Here is a 21,813-nt window from a genome sequence, read left to right as displayed (position 1 = left end):
CCAGATTTAAGGCAGAATGAAACATATATGTAGCCAGTGATTGGAATTTGATTTATTTATGGGTTTCCAGTATTTCCTTTGCCATAGTTTCCCCATTTTTAATTTATGATCTCAACATTGTTTGCACATTATTTTCATTACTGTACTTTGTTATAATTCATCATTTATACCATCCATGTTCTTTCTTTTCTTACAGATTGTGATATCTTTAGTCTGAATTTTTAACTGGAATCAGAACTGGATGTTGGGGTCACTCTTTTATTGTACCACGTGATTACCTAATTCAAAATTGCCCCCCCCAAAGTTCAGATTAGTTAATATAATTTTTTAATGTTAAAAAAAGATGTATAGTAGTAAACGATTTATTCTAGCAGCCATGTTGAACAATGTATTTAAGAACTGTAAACTCCTGGAATACTGTATTTATATACACTATTGCAATAGAACATACTTTGACTTAGTCCTGGTAACTGTACAGTAACTTGGTTTACTAACGAAAGTTGTGAATAAAACTGTGAAACTAGAAAGGAGACTTTCTGGACTTTAATAGAAAAATGTGATTTTAACAGTGCTATTTTTTTTAACATAATTTTTTTCCTTCGTATTCCCCAAATCAATGTAAATAAGCACATGCGCGCACATTCAGACCCATCTTTTACCACAGTGGTAATGCTTCTGTAAATGTCTCTATTTGTCCCTTTGGCTAAGAATTTTGTAAGCTTTATTAGACAAATGTATATATATATTTTTAATACTGACTTTTTCCAGTGAAGTATCATGTTTAGTGTACAGTGAAAATTTTTATAGGTTAAAAATTGCTTACTTGTTCTCATATATTTGCTTGCCAAAAGTAAATGAAAGAACATGGCTGCTTCCCCCAGACAGACTGACCTTGGCATCCACATAAAGCATCATTGTTTTCAAAAATGAAGGGTGCTTAATTGTTCCCTTTTTTCTGTATTCTGTAGGTCTCATAACAACAAACTGCAGTCTACAGCTTCTTAAAGTTCAGCGTGTTAACCTAACATAAAACACAGCAAGAATCTGGTTGTCTGAACTATTTTAAATTAAGGAACCAGATGTTTTTAGTCAGGTTATCCTGACAAGACTTGACCTAAACTTCGTTTTTATTGGTCATAACAGTCCAATTATATTCTTGGCCAATTTTGTCCAACGGACAAGGGAAAAGCAAAGTCAACGACACCATTATCTTGTCAAGATCAAATGGTTTTACTATTGTGGCAGAAGCAGGAAAACTTTGTTTATTGAAAAAAAAAGAAAAAAGAAAGCAAGAAAAAAAAGATACTATGGGGTCAAGTGTAACTCCATGGAAATGCCACGTCTGCTCTTCAGTGAAGAAGCTGGTTTAGAGTCTCACAGAAACCTTTTGACTGTATTTATTTATTGTTGCAAAAAAGACGCTTTTTTATTGCTGCCCTCATTTGTCAGCTAATTATTTTTTCTTATAAAATCCAGCCCCGGTTACATGTAATCCATTCTGTATCTTATCATGATTCCTGTAGGTAAAAGTACAAGACGACCTCTAGATGTCTTTTCTTTCTATGAAAGGAGCTGCTATGTACACATGTGCACACACACACAACTGGGAATCAACAATGAGTTTATTGTTCATGTAGATAAAAATGAAGCTTGCATAAAGGTTGGGCTAAGTGGTCCTGGACTACAGACTCTGTTGCCTTGAATATAACAGTACAATTTGTCATTTACTCTGCACCAGGCTAAAATGAGTAAAATCTATTTGAAGGTATCTTGTTTGTAAACATTTGTCAGATTCTAATTTTTTTCTTTTTGTATTAAAATTCAACTATGGATGTATATGAAACAAAATAAATGGAGATCATTTTTCTCCCACAGATGGTGTCTTTGAATGTGCGCTAATGGTTCTCTGTAAGCCTTGAGGGGAAAGGGAGGGCTGCAAGGTAACCAAAAGGCTGAAGAATCCAAAGGTGCCTGGCTTTCTCCAGGACAGTAGTGGCCCTCCATTTCCTAATCCCCAGCCATTGTCATCACAGCAGAGAAAACTCTTCAGGGTGCTAATCCTGTTGCATCAGTTGATGGTTCTAAGAAGAAAGGTAGTGTGACCAAATACACATTGCCTTCATCTGTATATTGTATTAGGCAAATTATCAGTTACAGACAGCTACTTGTATTTTATGAAGGGCATTTCTTAGATGACTTTATCTTTTTTGTATTTTTTGTTTGTTGGTTGAGTTGTTTGGGGTTTTGTTTCACATAAGGAAAAGTAGTGTAAGCAGTAGGGAAAAAATGGAAGCAATGGAGGAAGGTGTATTTTGCATGTTTTTCCTTTCAGTGTTCTAACCTTACACATTGTATTACTGCATTGTAATCATAGCTTCTATAAGTCTGCCACGGTTGGTTTATGCAGCTTTGCAAAAATTTTACTAAATTTTGCACTAATTCATATTAGCTTTGTCCTACCAGGTTCTGGAATTTATCTAATTATTGTTTTCAAAACCTTTCCTTCTGTTTAACATCACCCTGCTATGCAAAACCTTTCCCAGACCTTAGTTTCTTAAAAGGAAGACGTTGCTACCGTTTCCAATTCTTTCTTATTACAGGCTCAGGTGTACAGTTATTCTGGGTTAATTTTATCTAATTAAGCCCATTCCTTTTTGTACATAAAAATGTCACTTAAACCTATGCTTACAAACTAAAGAGACTAATTGCTAAATATGAAAACATGGAAACAAAGTTTTTGCTTAAAATATTAACATGGAAGTAGTCAAATATAGGTTATTTTGTCCTTTTACTTTTTAAAAAATGTTACATATTGTATGCACTGTGCTGATGCAAGAATCTTACATTTCAATGAATTATAAAATTATTCTGCATCTCATCACGTCACAGTATTTCTGTACTATTTATTCATATATAGATATAGATATATATGGGCTTAATCATTTAAAACTTGTTGCAGCAGGAACTTTCCTACCTGTAGGCAATAGATTGCTATGTTTTTAACAGATTGTGAGAAATTCTAAACAGCAATTCTTTTGTACGTAATAGGACATTTCATCTAGAAAAATAAAGTAATGTTTTTGACATTGGATTTGGTGCAGTTTCTAATGAAACAATCGTTGGTTGGTTGATAAATTTTCTGTAGCTGTTTGCATTGCCAAATTGTACAAAAAAGGTAAATTTTATGGGACTCCTCAGACCAAAAAGATGTTAATTTCATGCGTATTTAATAGTATAAAGCCTTTTGCAATTTCTATCACCTTATAAATACATAAAGACATTTTATAGTTTCATCAACTACAGAGCTTTAGTCTTTTAAAAGTAATTTTTGAAAAACCTGCATTCTTACAACACATAATGAGTTTCAGAAGCTGCTTTTCTATGAGTATTCTTTGCCAAGCTTCTGCTGTTCAGTAAGATATACACATTACAGCTATTTTGCTTTCAATAACCCAAGTAGTAGAATGCACATTTGTGATACTGTTAGGACTTTTCTACCCAGTCTTTGGGCTTGTAAATATATTTAATTTGCATCAGTAGATTTCCTTGGCTAAAAGCATTTTCCGTGTTTGTTATGCTTCACCTGCCAAGTTCACAGTCCTTGAAACCATTTCATAAAAAGTATTTTCATAATATTGGTAAGGCTTTGTGCTATCCAAATTCTGCAGGATTTGTATTTTAGTTAATGTCCTGCAGTAGGTTAAAAAAAAATGGTGAACTTTCAGAGATATTTTCTAAAGCTAAACAGTTACCTTTTTATATTTCAAATGTCCTGGAGTGTTATTGAGAGACACTGAGATTTGCTGTTGTTTGTAATCCACCTTCCTAGAATGCACAAATAAACATTCTTTCCACATCTCTGTTCCTTTCTGTTAGGCAGACTCTGCATCTTTGTGTGTTTGTGATATTAAAGAGCCAGCCCAGTGATCTTTGAAATCTGCACACTTCACAGTCTGAGCTCGACAGAGCCGCATGGTGACTGTAGCCCTCACTCTCACCATGATTGAGGGGGCTGTTGCCCAGTCTCACATGTCCAGTCCTTACAATGAGAATGGTGGTACCCTATGGGCAAGGCAATGTCGTATAAGAACTTGAGGGGGAGGAGCCAGCTGAGAATTATTTCTAATAATTTGAAATGTTCGGAGGTACTTCTAGATACCTAAGAGATCAAGAAAGACATTTCATAGCAGATCACACCCCACTTGATCCAATTTGGACCAAATTCAACTAAAGAAATCAGCTGTATTTTAGAATGATAAAGTCCTGTACCTGAAATTGAGGTTATTATACATTGCAGGTGGCAGGTCAGTTTTCAGCTGTTTGTGTCTATGTGGTTTGCTCAACCTTACAAATGATTTTAAGAGAAATATAAAGAAACAGTGCCAAATGATATCTTTTAAAGACAGTACAAAGCTAGTATCAAAAAAATATGTTTTATAGACTTTCTCTACCAAAAAGGAAAACAAGTACTTTTTTCCCCCTTGAATTCCAATAACTTAATTTGAAGGAAGGATGCTATTGAGTTATTCTTGAAAGCAACCGAGTATTTCACTGAATGAAGGACTATTACATGTGCACGTAATCCTTTAGTCTCTGGAGCACAAACCCATGTGCTAAGAAAATTCTATCGGACAAAAAGATTAGGAACTACAGTGAATTCACTAATTAAAGTTTTCCATAAAATTAAAGATTGTATCCAGGGTACTGACTGAATATTGAAAGGAGACTCTCCTTAATCTTTTTCACCCAACTGGAATACAGTCTGTTCGCCGCGTCCTGCGCACCCCACGCCCACCTCTCTTCCACCTCCTTTGAGCCTCCCTCGGCTCTCACTGCAAACCTGGTCTTGAATGATGGCCTTAATTTTAACGAGGCAGTTTCTAAAAAGCTGGCCTGCTTGTGTTTGCTAGGGTGTACACACTGTCTGACCTCCAAGTATCACACCACACAGTTCTGGCACTTTATGTGTGTTTCCAAAACTTCTCAGAAACTGAGTATTACCAAATCAATCAGCCTAATCGAACCCTAACCCTCAGGCTTATATAAGTTTTTTTTTTTCTCTTTTAAACCAGAGCTATTTATAACTCTTCTCTTTATGCTCTAACATCTGACCAACCAATAATCTATCTATTGTTATTTTCCCCACCCTGTTACTCAAGATCACCACTTAGCCTTTTGTCATTTAGAAATTCGGCTTTGATTTTTGTGACTGGTGCTGTCTTACATCTGAGTTAACTTTTATCTTAAAGAAAACTAACCCAAAAGCGCTTCGTTTGCTGCATACCCTACTGCCAGTAGTTCATGTAATAATGCCGTTGATTCCCAAGAAGCAATTCCAGGACGATTTCTAATAAGTTTGGGCAAGACTTATTTTTGGAAAATTCTCTAAAAACCCCTCAGTAATAGTTTACCACAGAATAGTGAGAACCTCTCAACTTTTATTTCACCTCTTTGTCCCATTTGGGATAAATGAAGTAACAGTGCCTCCCACCACAATCAGCTGTTACGTCTTGTGCTGTTGCTACTTATTTCCTGTCCTGGCGCCCTTCAGGGATGTAGCGCTTCTCCGCGGCCATGACAGACTAAAGACAGCTCAAGCTCCGTGAGCACATCTCCTTTGAGACCAAATGGGCTGCTTTTCTCTCTCAGTGCAGTCCCTTTTTATCTTTCTTTAGGCAGTCATCCTCAGCCATGGATTATCAGTGTCTCTATTCACAGTGTTTCAGGTTCACTAAGTACAGCTTGGTCTTCTGAAAAAAAATTGTTAATGTCTCTGTGGACTCAAGTATAAAATCAATATTAAATTCAGCTAATGATTAAACCTTTTTCAAACCCACTGGAAAACGTTTAAAATTCACATGCTTGCAAGCTGTCATTGAATATTGGTTCCAGGGTTTGGGGAGTAAGTTTGAGAAAGGCTTTTTCCCAAACCTTTGGGGCTCAGGGAGGCTAAAAAAAACCAGGTGCATCCAAGATCTGATTTCAAGGCAAGATTTACTGCTTTACAAACACAAACATGATACTTGGTCTTAATAGAAAAATGACATCAGATACACCCAGAATATGTTTAGCATTGGGATAGCTGCCAGTTCGGCACAAAACATGTTTTTAGGAGCAGAGAGGCATGAAAATAAACTATATCTTACATTGTGGTACATCAGGAACACTTGTTTGAGTAATATTTTGCTTGAATTAAGTCCTTTAATACCCTTTAAATGTAAAACTTTAATCGTTGTCTTGGGCCCTGAGTAGTGTTTCACCAAAATGACATTTCATCCGTCTTTGAGTAGTGCACTTACTGCTGTGTGCAGATTTTAAAATGTGATGGTTTGAATATAAAATTTGGTTTGATACATGATATAAACTATTCAAAGTTGTCTATTTAAAATTAAGGAAATGTTTTTTGTGAACTATTTCTACTGAAGAATGTATTTAAATTAAAATAATTAAAAATAAACAATACGAAGCAGTGATCTGTTAACTGGACAGGTCAGTTATCTGCGCTGTGTGAGTAACTGGCACAAGAGTTGGATAACTTTTGAGCTCAGAAGCATACCACTTAAGAAGCGTTTTGTAAATAAGGAAGTGACAACTTCAAGATTAGAGTTGGAACTATGCAACTAGTTCATAAAGGAGCTGTGTGCCCTATTCTAAAGGAAGATCCCATGACATGAAGACCTTTCCTGTCTTGTTGCCGAATTCCAAGTCTCTTACGGTCCAGAAATGCCAGGGTGGTTCTTTTTAAATACATTGGGTGTGAACTGCACCTTGAACTTGCCCATCCCTTTTGCGGTTAAATCTTTTCACGTAGCTGCTGCTGCTCCTGAGCAGGCCATCTCCCGGTCTGAGGCGCCCTCTCAGGACCTGGAGCAGAGCTGGAGGGAGCTGCCGTCTCTTATGGTAGATGTGGCCCATCACAATATACCTGCTGCCTGAAAAAGAACCAAAATAGCGAGTCATAGTGTCTTTTAAATGCTATGAAACAATAAGAAAACCTAAGACCTTTAAGAAATGCCTAGGCTTGTATCTATTATCTTGCTGCACGTGTTGAATCTCAGCCATTTAACCGTCAGACAACAGGTGGAAGTAATCTAGTGACCTTTAGAAGATAACCAGATGAATCAGCCTGTAAACAGCCAACATCACAGGACAAAGCTGTGTGCATCAGGCGGGGTCTCCGGAACACATCTCTAGAAAGATGTGGGAGTCTTCTCCTCGCCCCAAAAAAGACTTCTAAATTCAGTTTAAAACAGAGCCCCTTATACATCCCTTCTGGCAACAGCGTTTCGTCATTCACTCCATTTGTGAGCAAAGACTTATCGAGTGCCTGCTTTGTGCCAATCCACGCTGTTCCCACCTTTAACTGGAGGTGCGGGGGGAGGCTGATGGAGCTTAAATCACAGAGTGGCCGAAATAATACGTGTCATCTAAATTCTATTCATTTTAGAATACCCCTCCCGCCCCAAAAAGGTACTGAGGTGACCAACAGAGGCGGAGCTGTGGCATCCAAGTGACAAATAGTGGCATAAAGTACAAATATGAAGTGGTCACTTAGGTCAGTTTCAATACCAGGTTTAAATTCTGGACATGGCTTATTGCAACTGGAGGAGTCTAGGGCTAATATGTGGACTCGGAAGAAAAACCCGTCCGGAGTGATGTACAGGCGGTTCATCTTGTACAGCCCGTCCCGATCCACCAGCAGAGTCACCAGCCGGATCCCCGTGCCGAGCACGTCCACATCATGCACGATTCCGTTCACGGCTGCTTGCAAAAAACAAAGAGTTTGGAGAAATGCATAACGCCCATCTCCTCTTTCCTTCCCGAGTGCCTTTTTAACAAATCGCCAGAGTCCACACGGGCCTGGGGCCTGCAGGGTCGAGCGGGTGGGTTTCTCTAGGGTTTGGCTCAGGGGTCCGCGTGGCCGGGCCCGGGCGGAGCTGCAGGGCGGGGCTCACCGAATTCGCTCGCACAGTAGGACTCGCGCTCGTCCAGGTCGGCCCTGCAGGCGCGCGCGCAGGGCTCGGCGCCGGCCTCCGCGTCCCTCTGCGGCGGCCCGAGGCGCGGCGGCGGCGGCGGCGCGGGCGCGGGCTCCGGGGGCGGCGCGGCGGCGCGCGGCCGGTTGGGGTGGGCGGAGCTGGCGGGGGCCTCGGCGGCGCGCGCGGGAGGCCGCGCGGCCGGGAAGCGCAGGGCGCGGGCGCGCGCGCGCCGCGGGGAGTCCTCCGGCGCGGGCGCGCGGCGCGGCGATGCGCGGTTCTCAGCCTGCGCCAGGCGCGGGCTCGGCGGGCCGGCGGGCGCGCGCGCGGCCTCCCGGAAGCCGGCCCGGTTCTCGGCGGGTGGCGGGGGCTTCCGGCGCCGAGGCTCCGACCAGGGGCCGGGAGCGGCTTCGGCCGCGCGCGCCCGCCGCGGGGCCTCGGGGACCGGCTGCGCCCGGGGCCCGGGCGTGTCTTCGGCGCTCGCGCCGCCGCCGGGGTCGGGCTTCCTGTTGTGGGGCGGCGAGGCTGCAGGGAGAGAGCGGGAGAGGCGGGGAGGCTGTCAGGGGAGGGGAGGCCGCGAGTGGGGAGAAGAAAGGGCCCTGGGAGGGGCGAGGCGACGGGGGACCGTGGAGACTTAGCCAGCACCTGCGGGAGGGCAGCTGGCGCGGAGGAGAGAGAGCGGGAGCGGGGAGGAGGGCGCCCCCGGCCAGGGGAGGGCAACCTCGGCGTCGGGTCCGAGCGCAACGCAGCTTCCTAGGCCCCGGAGGAAGGCGGAGCTGAGGGTCTTGCCCTCTAAGAGTGAGGCCAAGGAAGAAGATTTTTCTCACCACGTGAGGACCCGGAGGCCTGGTGGGAACGTTTCATTTTGCTAAGGAACCTCTTCAAATCTATAGCTTTTAAAACTACAACCACCAGTGTGTTCTAGGACTAAACATATCTGACAACTTTGGTTAAATAACAAACTCTTTTTGCCGTTTCTTTAACATATATATAAACATCCGCCTTTTTGCTCTGTACAGTTTGTTGAGCAAACCCCAGGGAGAAAGCTCTCATATTACAGGTTCTCTTAATTGTTTAAGCGCCCCTGACAACAGAACTATTTGGTTTTCCCATCCGTGTTTACACTGTCATCTTGGTCTCTGCAGAATCGAGCAGTTGTGAGTGGATTTTTATCTGGCTTCTTGGACACCACTTACTAGTTGGGAAACCACAGCTAAGAAAGATTTTCACAGCATGGCTGGGAGGCAGAGGCCCCTGGTTAAGTCTAAAAGCACACACATCGCTGACATTTCACCCCCGCCCCACGGTGAAGGAAAAGCCCCTAAATGATAGGGCATGAAAACAAATTTTTTCAATTATTAATGATTTCCCCCAGCTCTGCAGACAGGTTGGTGAGCAGACTTCAGCCAGCTTGGAAGCTGGGAAACTTTCCATGCCCAATTACACAATATCACCTCCCCCTTTGCCTGGGTCCCAGTGCCCTCCAGACGGGCGCAAGAACTTGTCTTTTTCCGTTCTGTTAGCGGCTGGTTTTCAGCGTTTCCCTCGTCTTGTAGTGGATGGTTTGGTCCGCCCCTTTGCACCTCTTGCAACACTTCACTTGCCACTTGCCAAATTGACAATCTCCTTAAAAAATCAGCTTTCGCCCAGCAATAATAGCTGGTTATAGTTCATGTTTTTGCAAAGAGGTTGATTCTGACTCATTGTGTTCAACGTTGTCCCACACACAGCTGAATCAAGTTCTGGGGGATATCCAATTCCTGACTGTCAACTGTTGACCTCACCACCGCTTCCCCATTGATATCACCATCTGTTGTCATGGGAAAGATTGTCTGATATTTGGGTTAAATGCCACTGAAGTCATTCAATTTCCATGTGGAAAAATAACCCAAAGTCAATTGCCCTGTGAGGTGCGGAAGCTATTTTTCCCAGAGATAGTGAACCGAGCAGAACATCCCACTAAAAGCAAAACAAAAACACCGCCCCGCAGAGAAGCCCTGATGGATGCATTCCCTCAGTCACATTTTCATTTCATGCGTGAAATCGTGTGCGTTTTAAAGACTCAGGTGTCCCAAGGCCACTCGCCGGGGCTGCTGGGAGAGGGGGCAACGTCCGATTGCGGCTCCCCTCGCCCCCCGCGCCCCTGCTCGCCCGCGGGACGGGGCCAGGGAGGGGATGGGGACCGGGACGGGGCCAGGCTGGGTGCAGGGTGGACCCGCGCTCCCGGGGCGCCCGCCGCGTCCTGCGAGCCCGGCCCGCACGGCTCCCGAAAGGCGCGCGGCGACCCCTTCTGACACTTCCCTCCGCGGGGACCGAGCCACTACTTAGCATGCAAAGTTTTCTGCAGCCTGCCCGGCTCGCTCGGGATCCCTTTCGGTAGCTGAACTGGCTTCTTTCCGAAAAGGCTGCCAAGACGCTCAAAATCTTGGGGACACATTTTGCTCCTTTGGAACACGACCCCGGACCTGGAGTCGCCTCTCTCGCGCACTCTGCCCCCTTTCTCGTCCCTCCCTTCATCGCGCCCTCTCCCCAGTCCCCCACCCGCCTCCCCAGACCCCATCCCCTCTCCCAGGGCTCAGCATTTCCTCGATCGTACCTTTTCTCTCCGCCACTGGGGCTTCGGGAGATGAGCCAACGATCAAGCAGAGGAGCCAGAAGGCTCGAGCTGTCATCTTCGTCGACACGGTTCGCAGGCTCCAGCCCTGAGCCTGGGCTTTTGCTCTTTCTCGCCCCCCCCCCCCCCCGCCCACCTTCTCCACACCCCCACCCCCGTTCATGCTAATGAGGGGCAGCCTTTGGGGAAACGGGAATCCCTCACTGAACAGGCCACTGGAACAAAACCGAGCCGCAGAGATTTCTCCCACTTCCTAAGGGGCACGAGCACATGGCCTCTCGAGTCGTCCCTGCCAATGTCTGTCGTGCGACCCGTGGGCAACGATAGCATCGAACCCTAAACTCCAAGCCCGCGCGCGTTTGCGGGCCGGGGTGCGGGGAGGCCAGGGCGGGGCGGCGAGCGGAGGGAATAACGGCGTCGAGGGGCTGAGGGACAGGGTGGAGGAGCGAGAGCGATAGGAAGTTTTTTCTAGGTGAAGTCAGCAGCAAATAGGCAAATGAGTGCTTGAGGCGGCTCGGGCTCGTGGGACGGAGAGGATTGCCGGTGAGAGAGGACTCTCCCAGGATGTGTCAGGGATCCGCAGAGAAACCAAGTCCCTGCGTCCTTTGGTTAAACTATTTTATCGTATACACAGTATTTATGTTCTAGAGCCAGAAGGAAGGAAAAACAGCAAAAGAGCTTTTCTTCTCCCTCCCGCTCCCTTGCTCTCTCAACTGGAATTGGTGTATAGTTGGCTGGATTCATCCAGCCCGTGCTCAGGGCCCTCCACCTGCCGGGTGCTCTGGACAAAGATGAGCCAGACACCCTCCCCGATCTCAGAGATGGCTCATCCCCTCGACAAAGGTGAATCCTTTTTTTTTTTTTTTTTTTCTTTCTAAGAAAAATAAACTCATTCACTGCTTAGGTCTGAACTCTTGAAATGACTCTGTATCTTGATCCTGAGCTGAGGACCCTCTCCCTCACATTAGACAGAAACAGCATTCACCAACGCAGGAGATGAGGTCCCCATCGTAAACCCACAACCCTGCCGATGTGGATCTCATTTCCACAGCTTCAAATCCAAAAGGAAGGGAAAATACATTGAGGAGAAGGCGATTTGTCTGAAGCCTATGAGCCAACAGTGAGGTGCGGCTGCTAAAAGAAATAACAAACTTTTGCCGCATTAATATCTTATGTCTCAAAACCAATAGTGCTAGTGGACTGACCAGATTCTGAGGGGATCATGTTTTCAAGACAGACGCAAGAAAGCCAGGAGGAGAAGAACAGGGAGAGAGATGGCTGGACTCTATCCTGTTCAAGTTCCTTTGGAGGAACTGAGGAGAGGCAGCTGAGGCGCACAGAAACGTGTGTTATATTTTGTGAAAGAACCAGTAGGTAGAAGTTATGAAGTGATGAGTTTAATATCAATTTAAGAAAGAATATTCTAACAACTGAGACCTCCAAGAGTGCAGACTGCTTTGAAGGGTTACGACTATGAGCTCCTGACTACTGGGGGCATCCAAAGAGACCATCATTCAGGGATACTGTAGAACAGGTTCCTGAATCAGGTGTGTTGTGGATTGAAGGATACAGTGAGGTAAATATGTTCATCTAGAAAGGAGCCAGCTGTCTAGTCACCGGCTGACAATACGTTGGAGGGGGTCACTATGTTCTGTAGTCTGAACCTCAGCTGGAAACGCAATTATATCAATGGATCAGATTTGTGGGACCAACTCATAGTAACCAAACTCATAAAAAGTAGACGTATAAGCTAGAATGTCATTTATTAATTTGCAATGGAGAGGAGTAAAGGTGATTCAGAAGTTTAATTATTAAGCAGAAATTTACCTGTTGAGCACTAAACTGAATTGCAGCTAAAGGCAATCTTCCTCATTCAGGTTTTAGAGTGAATTCTCTATCTCCTCCAAAAGAGTAAATCTCTCCAGTCAGTACAAGGCTTACACACACCAAAGTCAGTGTCTCCAGCCTCTGGCCAGGACCAGATAAACACTATGAAATTTGTGCTCTTGGGGCCTGGTTTATAGTTGTCCTGAGATCCTCTTCTTTCACGTGCTCTTTAAGCCAAATGGGATAAAATTAATTAGGCTTAAGCTTCTTCAGTTACAACCACATCTCAGACGTGCCTGCTTGAGATTCTATTCAAGTCACCCAGATCCAGTTTGGGGTGTTCCGAAACTCTTCTGTTGCAGGAATGTTGTGAATGCCCTGAGACCCACACCCTGAGATGCAGAGGCAGAGAGCCGGCTGGAGAACTCCCACGGGCTCCTGGAGGCCTGGAAGATCTTGCCCAGGTCCACAGCTGGGTGTTGGGCAGCGTCTGGCTTGCAGGCTCAGAAACCACACTTAATGGTGGAAGGCACAAAGAGCTCAGAGACTGATCTGTGTCAGCCAGAATGTCACTGTATTAACTTACAACGAGAAATCGACTCGGGCAGAAGTGCATGCTCGTGTCAGCCTGGCTAGCATTCTCTTGCTGTAAACAAGTCACATGGGAAGCCAGATTATCATCAGGATGCTTGGTAATATGAGCCGGAGCACAGTGAGTTCGTCCTCGGATTGGAATGTTTAAGGGTTTTGGTTTCTCGTAGCCTGAGGGGTCCATCTCCACAACAGGTGTACACACTTGTGAGGCAGAAGACAGTAAGAGCCTGAACGCCTTCCCCCCCCCCCCCCCGCCAATTTCTGGTATTTTGAGTGTATCTTTCTGCTTAGCAAATATTCATGGAGCATCTATCTACCATGTGTTGTATAATAAAGAATTTGTGCCTGGTTCCCGGCGGGAAGCTCCTAAAACCCTTGGAATTTCCCAAATGATGCAAGTGTCTTATTCAAGAGCTTCTTGGATCACACCTGAGTTTATGCTAATGAGGTGACTCTTGCAGGGCCCCTTGATAGCTTCAGGATAGGAAATGGTCCCCAGGAAGATCAACCATGCCATTGGAGAGGCGGGACTGTGAGCCAGCCCAACCCCCAGGGAGGGGAGAGCGGCTGGGGACTGGGTTCAATGGCGTGCCACGATTTAATCCCTCATGCCTACTTAACGAAACGCCAATGAAAACAGTGGAGCTTCCTGGTTGGTGACCACGTTGATGTGCTAGGAGAGGGATGTGCCTGAACCACAGAGAGGACACTGAAGCTGTATATTTGGGACCTTCCCAGATCTCGCCCTATGTGTCTCTTTATTTGGCCGGTCCTGATTTGTATCCTTTATAATAAAACTGTGATTGTAAGTATAGCACTTACCTGAGTTCCGTGACTCATTGTAGAGAATTATCAAACCTGAGGGGGCTCTGAGAACCCCCAGGTTTGTAGGCAGTTGGTCTGAAATGAGGGCAGTCTTGTTGTGGACTATGCCCTTTAACTAGCGGGGTCTGCACTGTCTCTGGGAGGTTAGTGCCGGGACTGAATTGCAGTCCACCAGTTGGTATCCACATACTCTGTGCCAAGCACTGTGTAGTAGCCAGAGATGCCAGTCATAATCATTCTTCAGAAAGAGTACAATACGGACGCTTTGGGTTCCATTCGGTAAATTCTGGTCATGTTCTAGTTCTTCTATTTCAGGACCATCTTGCTTGGGACCAGGGCCAACCCAAATTCTTCAGACTTTTCACAGACAACCCCTAGGTTTACTTCCAAAAGCACTGGGCTAGGTCCTGGGATATTAGGACAGAAATCTTCCAGTCGAGTGGCTCACAGATTACTGTGGGAAATAACATTCAATTATGGTGTCAAGTGCAATATTAAAAAGCCGCACCTGTTGGAGAGAAAGGACTGGTCAACGGAGGTGGAGACCAAGGAAAGGCTGCGGGAGCCGTCACATCAACACCAGTTTGAAGAACGACTGGGCTTCACCAGACAGATGGAGGAGGGCAGGCCCTGCAGGCTGAGCCAACAGCACATGCAAAGGCCCGGAGGCATGAGAGAGCATGGAGACTGTCCAGGCCCAGGAAGCATGGTGGCACACCCGGGAAGGATCGCCAGGGTGAGAAGGTGCTGGCGAGCCTCGATGCCCTGTGGACGGGATGGACTCTCCCACAGACACGGCGGAGCCCAGGAGAGGTTGTGAGAAACTGCTTTGTAATTCTTTATTTGATTTTCCTATTGCTCTGCATTATTGTAATGGAAAATTTGGGAAATAAAGGAGTGGACACAAGAACTACAAAATGTAGGCCTCGTCTCCCCTCATGCCCAACAGTCACTACAACATTCCCACGTTTTTCCTTCCAGGCTCTTTCTTGGACAGCATTTCACACAGGTGCAGTCAGTGTCTACACAACACTGGATGCTGTGTTGTTCTCGTACACCACAACGGAGGTGCTTCCCCGTTATGTTTTGTGTACACAATTTTGTATCCAGTTTCTGTTCCATTAAAATTGTTAAGATCTTATTACAAACTCTTTGTAAACGTAAAGTCTCATAACTACATAGTATGTCCTCATTCAGACAAGCCATAATTTGTGAACGTTTTCGGCTGTTTTCCGTTTTTGCTGTTGTAAACCCTCCATGTCCCCATCCACACAGGAATGGAGATCCTGATGCGTGGTGAGATAGGAAGGGCAGGGCTCTCTACCTCGACCCCTTTGACATTGCGGGCGAGAGAATTCTTTGTTGTGCACTGTAGAATGCTGATCAGTATCCCTGGCCTGGGCCACTGGATACCAGTACTTCCCCCCTCAGTCGTGAGAACGTAAACTGTCTCCAGACATTACTAAATGTCTCCCGGGGGCAAAATCATGAACCATATTCACGGCTATACAGCAATGACAATAAATGAGCTGCAATTGCAAAAGAAAAATACAGATGAATCTCACAGACGTGCTATCAAGTAAAATAAGTCTGACACAAAAGACTATATACTATATAATTTCATTTCTGTAAGGTTCACAATTTGGCAAAACTAATCTATGGAGTTAAAAGTCAGGATAATGGTTATCCTTGGTAGTAGGTAGTGACTGGAAGGATTACTGAGGGGAGTTCTGTGGTGTTGAAGTGTTCTATAGCTTGATTGACTAGATTTTGAAATTTTGTGTTTTGGTTTTTTTTTTTTGAGGAAGATTAGCCCTGAGCTAACTACTGCCAATCCTCCTCTTTTTGCTGAGGAAGACTGGCCCTGAGCTAACATCCGTGCCCATCTTCCTCTACTGTATATGTGGGATGCCTACCACAGCATGGCTTTTGCCAAGTGGTTCCATGTCTGCATCCAGGATCCAAACCAGTGAACCCTGGGCTGCCAAAGTGGAACATGTGAACTTAGCCCCTGCACCGCTGGGCCGGCCCCAAATTTCGATATTTTAAATAAGAAATGTTACTAGTTTATGTAGTCAAATCTGTTGGGTTTTTTGGTGCTATCTTCCATACCTTTATAAAGCCTTTGAAATTTACACAAGTTGTACATATTCATTGAAGAATAATCAGTTAGTACAGATGAGAAAAAAGAAAAAAATCAACCATAATCCTATTATCTAGAAATAACTACTATAAATATTTTGGCATATCAACTTCCAGACTTTTTCTACACATATCTGTACATGTAAATATGTTACATAATTTATTTATATAAAAGTGGGATTGTGGAATACACATATTTTATGACATGGTTTTAAAAATGTTAATGATGTGTCAACATCTTTCCATTTCAATAAATATGGGATGCCATGATCTTTTGTGTGTGTGTGTTTGAGGAAGATTGTCCCTGACCTAACATTTGTTGCCAATCTTCCCCCTTTTGCCTGAGGAAGATTGTCCCTGAGCTAACATCTGTGCCAATCTTCTTCTATTTTGTATTTGGGACACTGTCACCACATGGCTCGATGAGTGGTGTGTAGGGCCAAGCCCAGGATCTGAACCCACGAACCCTGGGCGGCCAAGGCAGAGCAGGGGAACCTAACCACTACGCCACCAGGCCAGCCCCTCCATGATCATTTTTAATGACTGAATTCCTAGACATTGAATTGCTGAGTCAAAGGATATGATAATTACAATATTTTTGTAACATATTGCTGAATTGTGCCCCAGATACGTTGTATCAGACTACACCGACCAGCAATCAACATAGACATGTAATAATGACTATTTCTCCACACTAGGATATCAAATCATTGTTATTTTATATCCTTCCTCTTCTGAAGAGTTTTTTTAAAAAAGATTTCTCTTGGTTTTAATTCACATTTCTTTGATTGCTGGAGATACTGTACATTTTTTCATAGATTTATTGGCCATTTGGATTTCTTTTATTAATTGCTTGTTCATATTCCTTGTCTATTTAATAGGATGTTTATATTTTCCTTTATGATTTTAAGAGCTAATTATAGCCTAAGAATTTTAACCCTTTGTCCATTCTATATATTGGAAATATTTCCCCACAGAATTTTGTTTGATTTTTAACTTTTTAGCCATTTTTTGGCCATAGAACTTTTAAATTTAGTATAGCAAAATCCATCAAGCCTTTGTTTAACAGTGTCCCTGGAGTCTTTGAGGTCATGCTTAGAAAGACTCTCTCCAACTCAAAATTATGTATATTATTCTATATTTTCCTGGTGCCTGTAGATAAATCTTGATTCCATCTGGAATTTATTTTGGTATGTAGTATGAGGTAAGAATCTAATTTTATTTTTTTCTCAAATAACTAGAAAGTTGTCTAATCCAATTGGCAAATAAATCCATCCTTTCCCAAATTTGAGATGTCACCTTTAACGTAGAGAGTATTACCTCTACTAAATTTAGGTCTATTTCTAGACTTCTGTTCTTCTCTCTTACTCCATCTGTTTATTCCCATGCCCATATGCCCACATCAGGGCATTGTTATAATTACTGTGGTGTTATAACATATCTTTCTTTTCAAAAATTGTTTTGGCTATTATAGTGGGTTTTTTCCAAGTGAACTTTAGAATTATGCTGCTAAATCTTAAAAATGCTGTTGGATTTTTTTTGAATTTGCATTAAATGTGTAGATTAATTTGTAAAGGAACTGACAACTTTGCTGTATTATCTTTCTGTCCACGGAAATGGAATTTCTCTCCATTTCTTTAAGTCTCCGTTCCCCTCTGTCTGAATATTATCATTTTCTTCATCTAAGCTCTAAACATTTCCTGTTAAATTTATTTCCTGGGTGTTTTATATTTTTAATGTAATGTAAAAAATGTATTATCTTTTAATGGAAAGAATCTTTTTTCCTTTATATTTTTGAACTGATTTTGGTAGGTGTATAGAAAAGCTACTGATTTGTGTGAATATCCGTACTTATTGTTTATGTTTCAATCTGCGTATGTCCAAAAATATTCCAAACTATTTTCAGTTGATTCCCTTGGGTTTTCCCAGTAGAAAACCATATAAGCTATAAATAATGATATTTTGCCTCTTCCTCTCAAATATTTATTTAACTTTTTTATTGTATTTATGAGAACTTTCCAAAGTTTGTTGAATAATCTCAATTATAGTCATCATCTATGTTTTATTAGCATTCCTTATTTACAGAGAACACCTTAAATATTTTATTTTCAGGTGACGAAAGACATGATTTTGCTTCAAGTATATTGAGCTATGTTTATCTGTACCTCCACACCATTTTCCCCTTAGAAGTCTGACAAATACTCCTTTTCTTTTGTTACTTTCTTATTATCGATCTTCTGATTGTGTCTTCAATATATTTTATCTTCTCTCTCATCATTTTTGTCTCTTTATCTTTTTCCTTTTCATTATAGGAGACTTTGTATATCACGTCACTAATTTCATTTTCAGTATTATCAATTCTAGCTTTGGCTCCTTCCAATAGGGATTTTAATGCTAAGGGATTAATACTAGTTACCTCCTGTTTTGGTTTATCCTGTCGTTCTTTCATCTTAGTCTACTTCCTTCTTATAATTTCCTAATTCACAAGGACCATTTCTTCTTATACTTTTGTGAGAATGCCTAAGTTTCTTGAAGTTGTCCTCAGGATTCTTTGTCACCATTATTTGAGGTATGCTTTTCTTCTGAACATTTTTTAGGGGAAGGTTTTTTAAAGATTTTATTTTTCTTTTTTCTCCCCAAAGCTCCCCTGATACATAGTTGTGTATTTTTAGTTGTGGGCTCTTCTAGTTGTGGCATGTGGGATGCCTCCCTACGCATGGCTTGATGAGCAGTGCCACGTCCATGCCCAGGATCCAAACCAGTGAAACCCTGGGCTGCTGAAGCGGAGCACACAAACTCAATCACTCGGCCACGGGGCCGGCCCCTAGGAGAAGGGTTTATTTTTGAGGAAGATTGGCCCTGAGCTAACATCTGTGCCCATGTTCCTCTATTTTATATGTGAGATGCCTGCCAAAACATGGCTTGATAAGTGGTGTGTAGGTCTGTGCCCAGGATCTGAGCCAGTGAACCCCACGCCACCAAAGCGGAGCACATGAACTTAACCCCTAAGCCACCAGGCCAGCCCCAGGGGAAGTTTTTTTTTATTATGAAATATTATAAGCATTCAGAAAGCTATTGAGAATAATAAAATGAATACTTGGATACACATGACCCAGTTTTATCAAGTCTTAACATTTTTTGCCATATCTACTTCCTATTTTTTTAGTGTTAAAAAATCACAAATACAGCTGGTGGTAGCCACTCTCCAAGATGGCTGACCCTCAGCGATCCCCACTTCGTGGTATTCACACCCTGTGTAGTCCTCTCCCACATTGTAGCAAGACTGGTCAGAGTGGCCAATAGCATATGGAAGAAGTGATAATATACATTTCCAAGATTAGGTTACCCAAAAAATGAACTCTCATCTTGGGTGTGCATTCTCTCTTTCTTTTAGATCATTGGCTCTGGGGGAAGCCAGCTGCCAGTTCGGAGGACAATCAGGCAGTGCAGAAGGGGTCTGTGTGGCAAGGAACTGACATCTTCAGCCAATAGGCAGTAAGAAACTGAGGGCTGCCAACAAGCAGTACGTGAGCTTGAAGGAGATCCGTTCCCAACTGAGCTTTCAGATGAGGCTGCAGCCCCAGCCCACAGTTTGACTGAAACCTCCTGAGAGACCTGAGCAGAACCACCCAGCTAAACCACTCCCGCATTCCTGGACCACAGAAAGTGTGATCAATAAATGTTTATTGTTTTAAGCTGCTAAATTTGGGGGCAATTTGTTTTGCAGCAATAGATAACTGATACACAGTTAAAGACCCTTATGCCCCCCTCCCCAATCCAATTTCCTTTCCTTTCCAGAGGTAATCATTATGCTGAGCTTGGGGTTTCCACTATTCTCTTGGATGTTTTTTCTATTACGACTACACCAACTACTATTGTAAAAAAACAATCTTATAAATTAATTTTGAGGGTTTTTAAAAAACATTCTAATTCCAATTTTGGAACATTCAATATAAATATGTACTTGTAATTCAATAAATGACCTTTTAAATTATTATTAATGATAATAAATTATTAATGATAATAAAATTGGGAAATTTGCCTTTCTTAATCTAGGGACTTCCTTGTCTAATGTTACAATGAAATGAAAAAGAACATCTATTGTTAATAGTAATAACGATTAGAATAATAGCTGGCACCTGTTGAACACTATTCCAGGTATTAAATCTTTACCTCAAAATATGAGCTTATACTCCTTTCTCCGTTTTACAGACGAGTAACTGAGGCACAGAAAGATTAAGTAACTTGCCTAAGGTTATACAGCTATAACCAGGTGTTACTAAAACCATTAGGTACTACCAGTGGTCTTTATATAAGATAGAAAGAAAAAAGAAGGGAAAAGAGCCAATTAACACAAAACGCAGCTGTTAGAGGCTCCTCTACAAATGGCCGTGAGGTCTAAGTTGATCGTCATAACTGCCTTCTTCCATCTCCTATTCCATATTATTCCTCTTACCCTTAGCTGGGCATGGCTCTGTGCCTGCTAGGGACACTCAAAACTTTACTCCTGGAGGATCTGAGTTGTTGGTGGTCCTGTCTTTATTAGATTGCTGTACTTTCCCATTAGCCAGGTCTTTGGGACTAAGATGTGCCCCAGTGAATCCCTGGGCTCCAGACATTTCCTCCCTCCTCCAGTGAGGAGCAGAGCCATTTTCCCCTTGGTAAACCACAGGGCTCACACAGGCTTAGTCCAGTGACTGTCTGAGCTGTAACAAAGTACCACAGCCTGGAGGACTTCAGCAACAGACATTTATTCCTCACAGTTCTGGGGTTGGAAGTCTGAGATCAGGGTGCCAGAATGGTTGGGTTCTGGTGAGAAGAGCTCTCTTCCTGGCTCCCAGATGGCCGCCCACTTGCTGTACGGCTGTATGGTCACATGGCCGAGAGACAGAGGAAGGGTTCTGGACTCTTCCCCTTCTTATAAGGCCACGATTCCCATTGCGAGATCTCCACCCTCATGATCTCATCTACACCTAATTACTTCCCAAGACCCACCTCCTAATACCATCAAATTGTGGGTTAGAGCTTCAACATATGGATTTCAGGGTGACATAAACATTCAGCCCATAACAATGATGCCCCGCCCCACCCCTTCCCTGCCTATTGATTTAGCAGCATGGAATCCCAAATGGCCAACAGGCAGGCTCAGCTTCCAACTGAAAGGAACCATGATGGTGTTTCCTGGTCTAAACACTTCTCCCTTGGGCACCAGGACCTCAGGACCCACTGAGTCCTAGATCACTGGCAAGGAAAGCAAAAAAATTCTTCCAGTGAGTGATTATGGGTCATAACGGCAGGGGCCACCTCTTCTCCTTGGTGCCTGGGCCTGTGCATTCTGGGAATGTCTAAATCCAGGAATGGTGGTGCTAGCAGAAGCCCCGCAGAAAAGGAAGGCAAATCCACACCCAGAACACGAGTCTGTCCGTGTGAGGAGGAGGTGCTGTCCACACACCCCAGTCTAGTCGCTCCAAACAAGGGATTATTGTTTTCCCTCTCAGGGTGCGACCCTCCCCTTGTGGACGCGCCCTCTGCTGGCCTTTCCTAAGATCTGCGGCCCTGAGCATCCTCTTCTAATCCTTGCATCTCCGTTGGTTCCTCGCTGCTCTGGGCAACGTTTTCTCCTTTTATTAGAGGAATTTCATTGATGGTGTTTGTGGTTCTGCTTCTCAGCCCCCTTGTTGCTTTTGCAGGATTTCCGAGAGGAGTAGAGAAAAATGGCAACTTTACTGTAGTTTTAATACTCGAATCTGGTAAATTTTAAAGTATGATCATTCTGAATGTTAATATTATTGGATTGTATTTTAATATTAATTCTGGTGTGTTTTCTGACATTCTTAA

The 21,813-nt window shown here is 43.4% G+C and overlaps 2 protein-coding genes across 31 annotated transcripts in view; one reads left to right on the top strand and one right to left on the bottom strand.

Moving 5' to 3' along the window:
• BPTF (bromodomain PHD finger transcription factor) overlaps positions 1 to 2,805 on the top strand; it is a 142,480-nt gene extending 139,675 nt beyond the window's left edge. For 18 of the 28 annotated variants that reach the window (XM_070482098.1, XM_070482093.1, XM_070482092.1 and 15 more), the window contains one exon: positions 969 to 2,805. In XM_070482098.1, coding sequence (XP_070338199.1) covers positions 969 to 1,005 — 37 coding nt within the window. In that variant the 3' untranslated portion in view covers positions 1,006 to 2,805. Of the gene's footprint in view, positions 1 to 196 lie in introns of all 28 variants that reach the window. The other 10 variants (XM_070482096.1, XM_070482086.1, XM_070482110.1 and 7 more) reach the window with 2 other exon arrangements.
• A 3,172-nt stretch (positions 2,806 to 5,977) lies between these two features.
• Positions 5,978 to 10,703, bottom strand: C13H17orf58 (chromosome 13 C17orf58 homolog). 3 transcript variants are annotated; one of them, XM_070482111.1, is made up of 4 exons: positions 10,570 to 10,703; positions 7,956 to 8,498; positions 7,488 to 7,761; positions 5,978 to 6,932 (listed from the first exon to the last, which is right to left on the bottom strand). In XM_070482111.1, the coding sequence occupies exons 1-4, from the start codon at positions 10,643 to 10,645 to the stop codon at positions 6,896 to 6,898; spliced, it is 930 nt and encodes a 309-aa protein (XP_070338212.1). In that variant the 5' UTR covers positions 10,646 to 10,703; the 3' UTR covers positions 5,978 to 6,895. The 3 variants fall into 3 exon arrangements, with proteins under 3 accessions (XP_070338212.1, XP_044601796.2, XP_070338213.1); XM_044745861.2 differs by having other exon boundaries at positions 7,570 to 7,761; XM_070482112.1 differs by lacking the exon at positions 7,488 to 7,761.
• Between the last annotated feature and the right edge of the window lie 11,110 nt (positions 10,704 to 21,813).

Source organism: Equus asinus, chromosome 13, assembly GCF_041296235.1.
Source record: "Equus asinus isolate D_3611 breed Donkey chromosome 13, EquAss-T2T_v2, whole genome shotgun sequence".
Lineage (NCBI taxonomy): Eukaryota > Metazoa > Chordata > Mammalia > Perissodactyla > Equidae > Equus > Equus asinus.
Note: the sequence above shows the minus strand (reverse complement) of the source record. Positions and strands in the feature narration are given on the sequence as shown.

What these genes read in the sequence shown, in the direction of transcription:
- C13H17orf58 (XM_044745861.2), bottom strand. Translation starts at nt 10,645, where the DNA reads ATGACAGCTCGAGCCTTCTGGCTCCTCTGCTTGATCGTTGGCTCATCT. An exon ending in CTACTGTGCGAGCGAATTCG is followed by an intron (nt 7,762 to 7,955) that starts GTGAGCCCCGCC and finishes TTTTGCAAGCAG; the next exon opens with CCGTGAACGGAATCGTGCAT. An exon ending in ATGTCCAGAATTTAAACCTG is followed by an intron (nt 6,933 to 7,569) that starts GTATTGAAACTG and finishes GTTCTTTTTCAG; the next exon opens with GCAGCAGGTATATTGTGATG.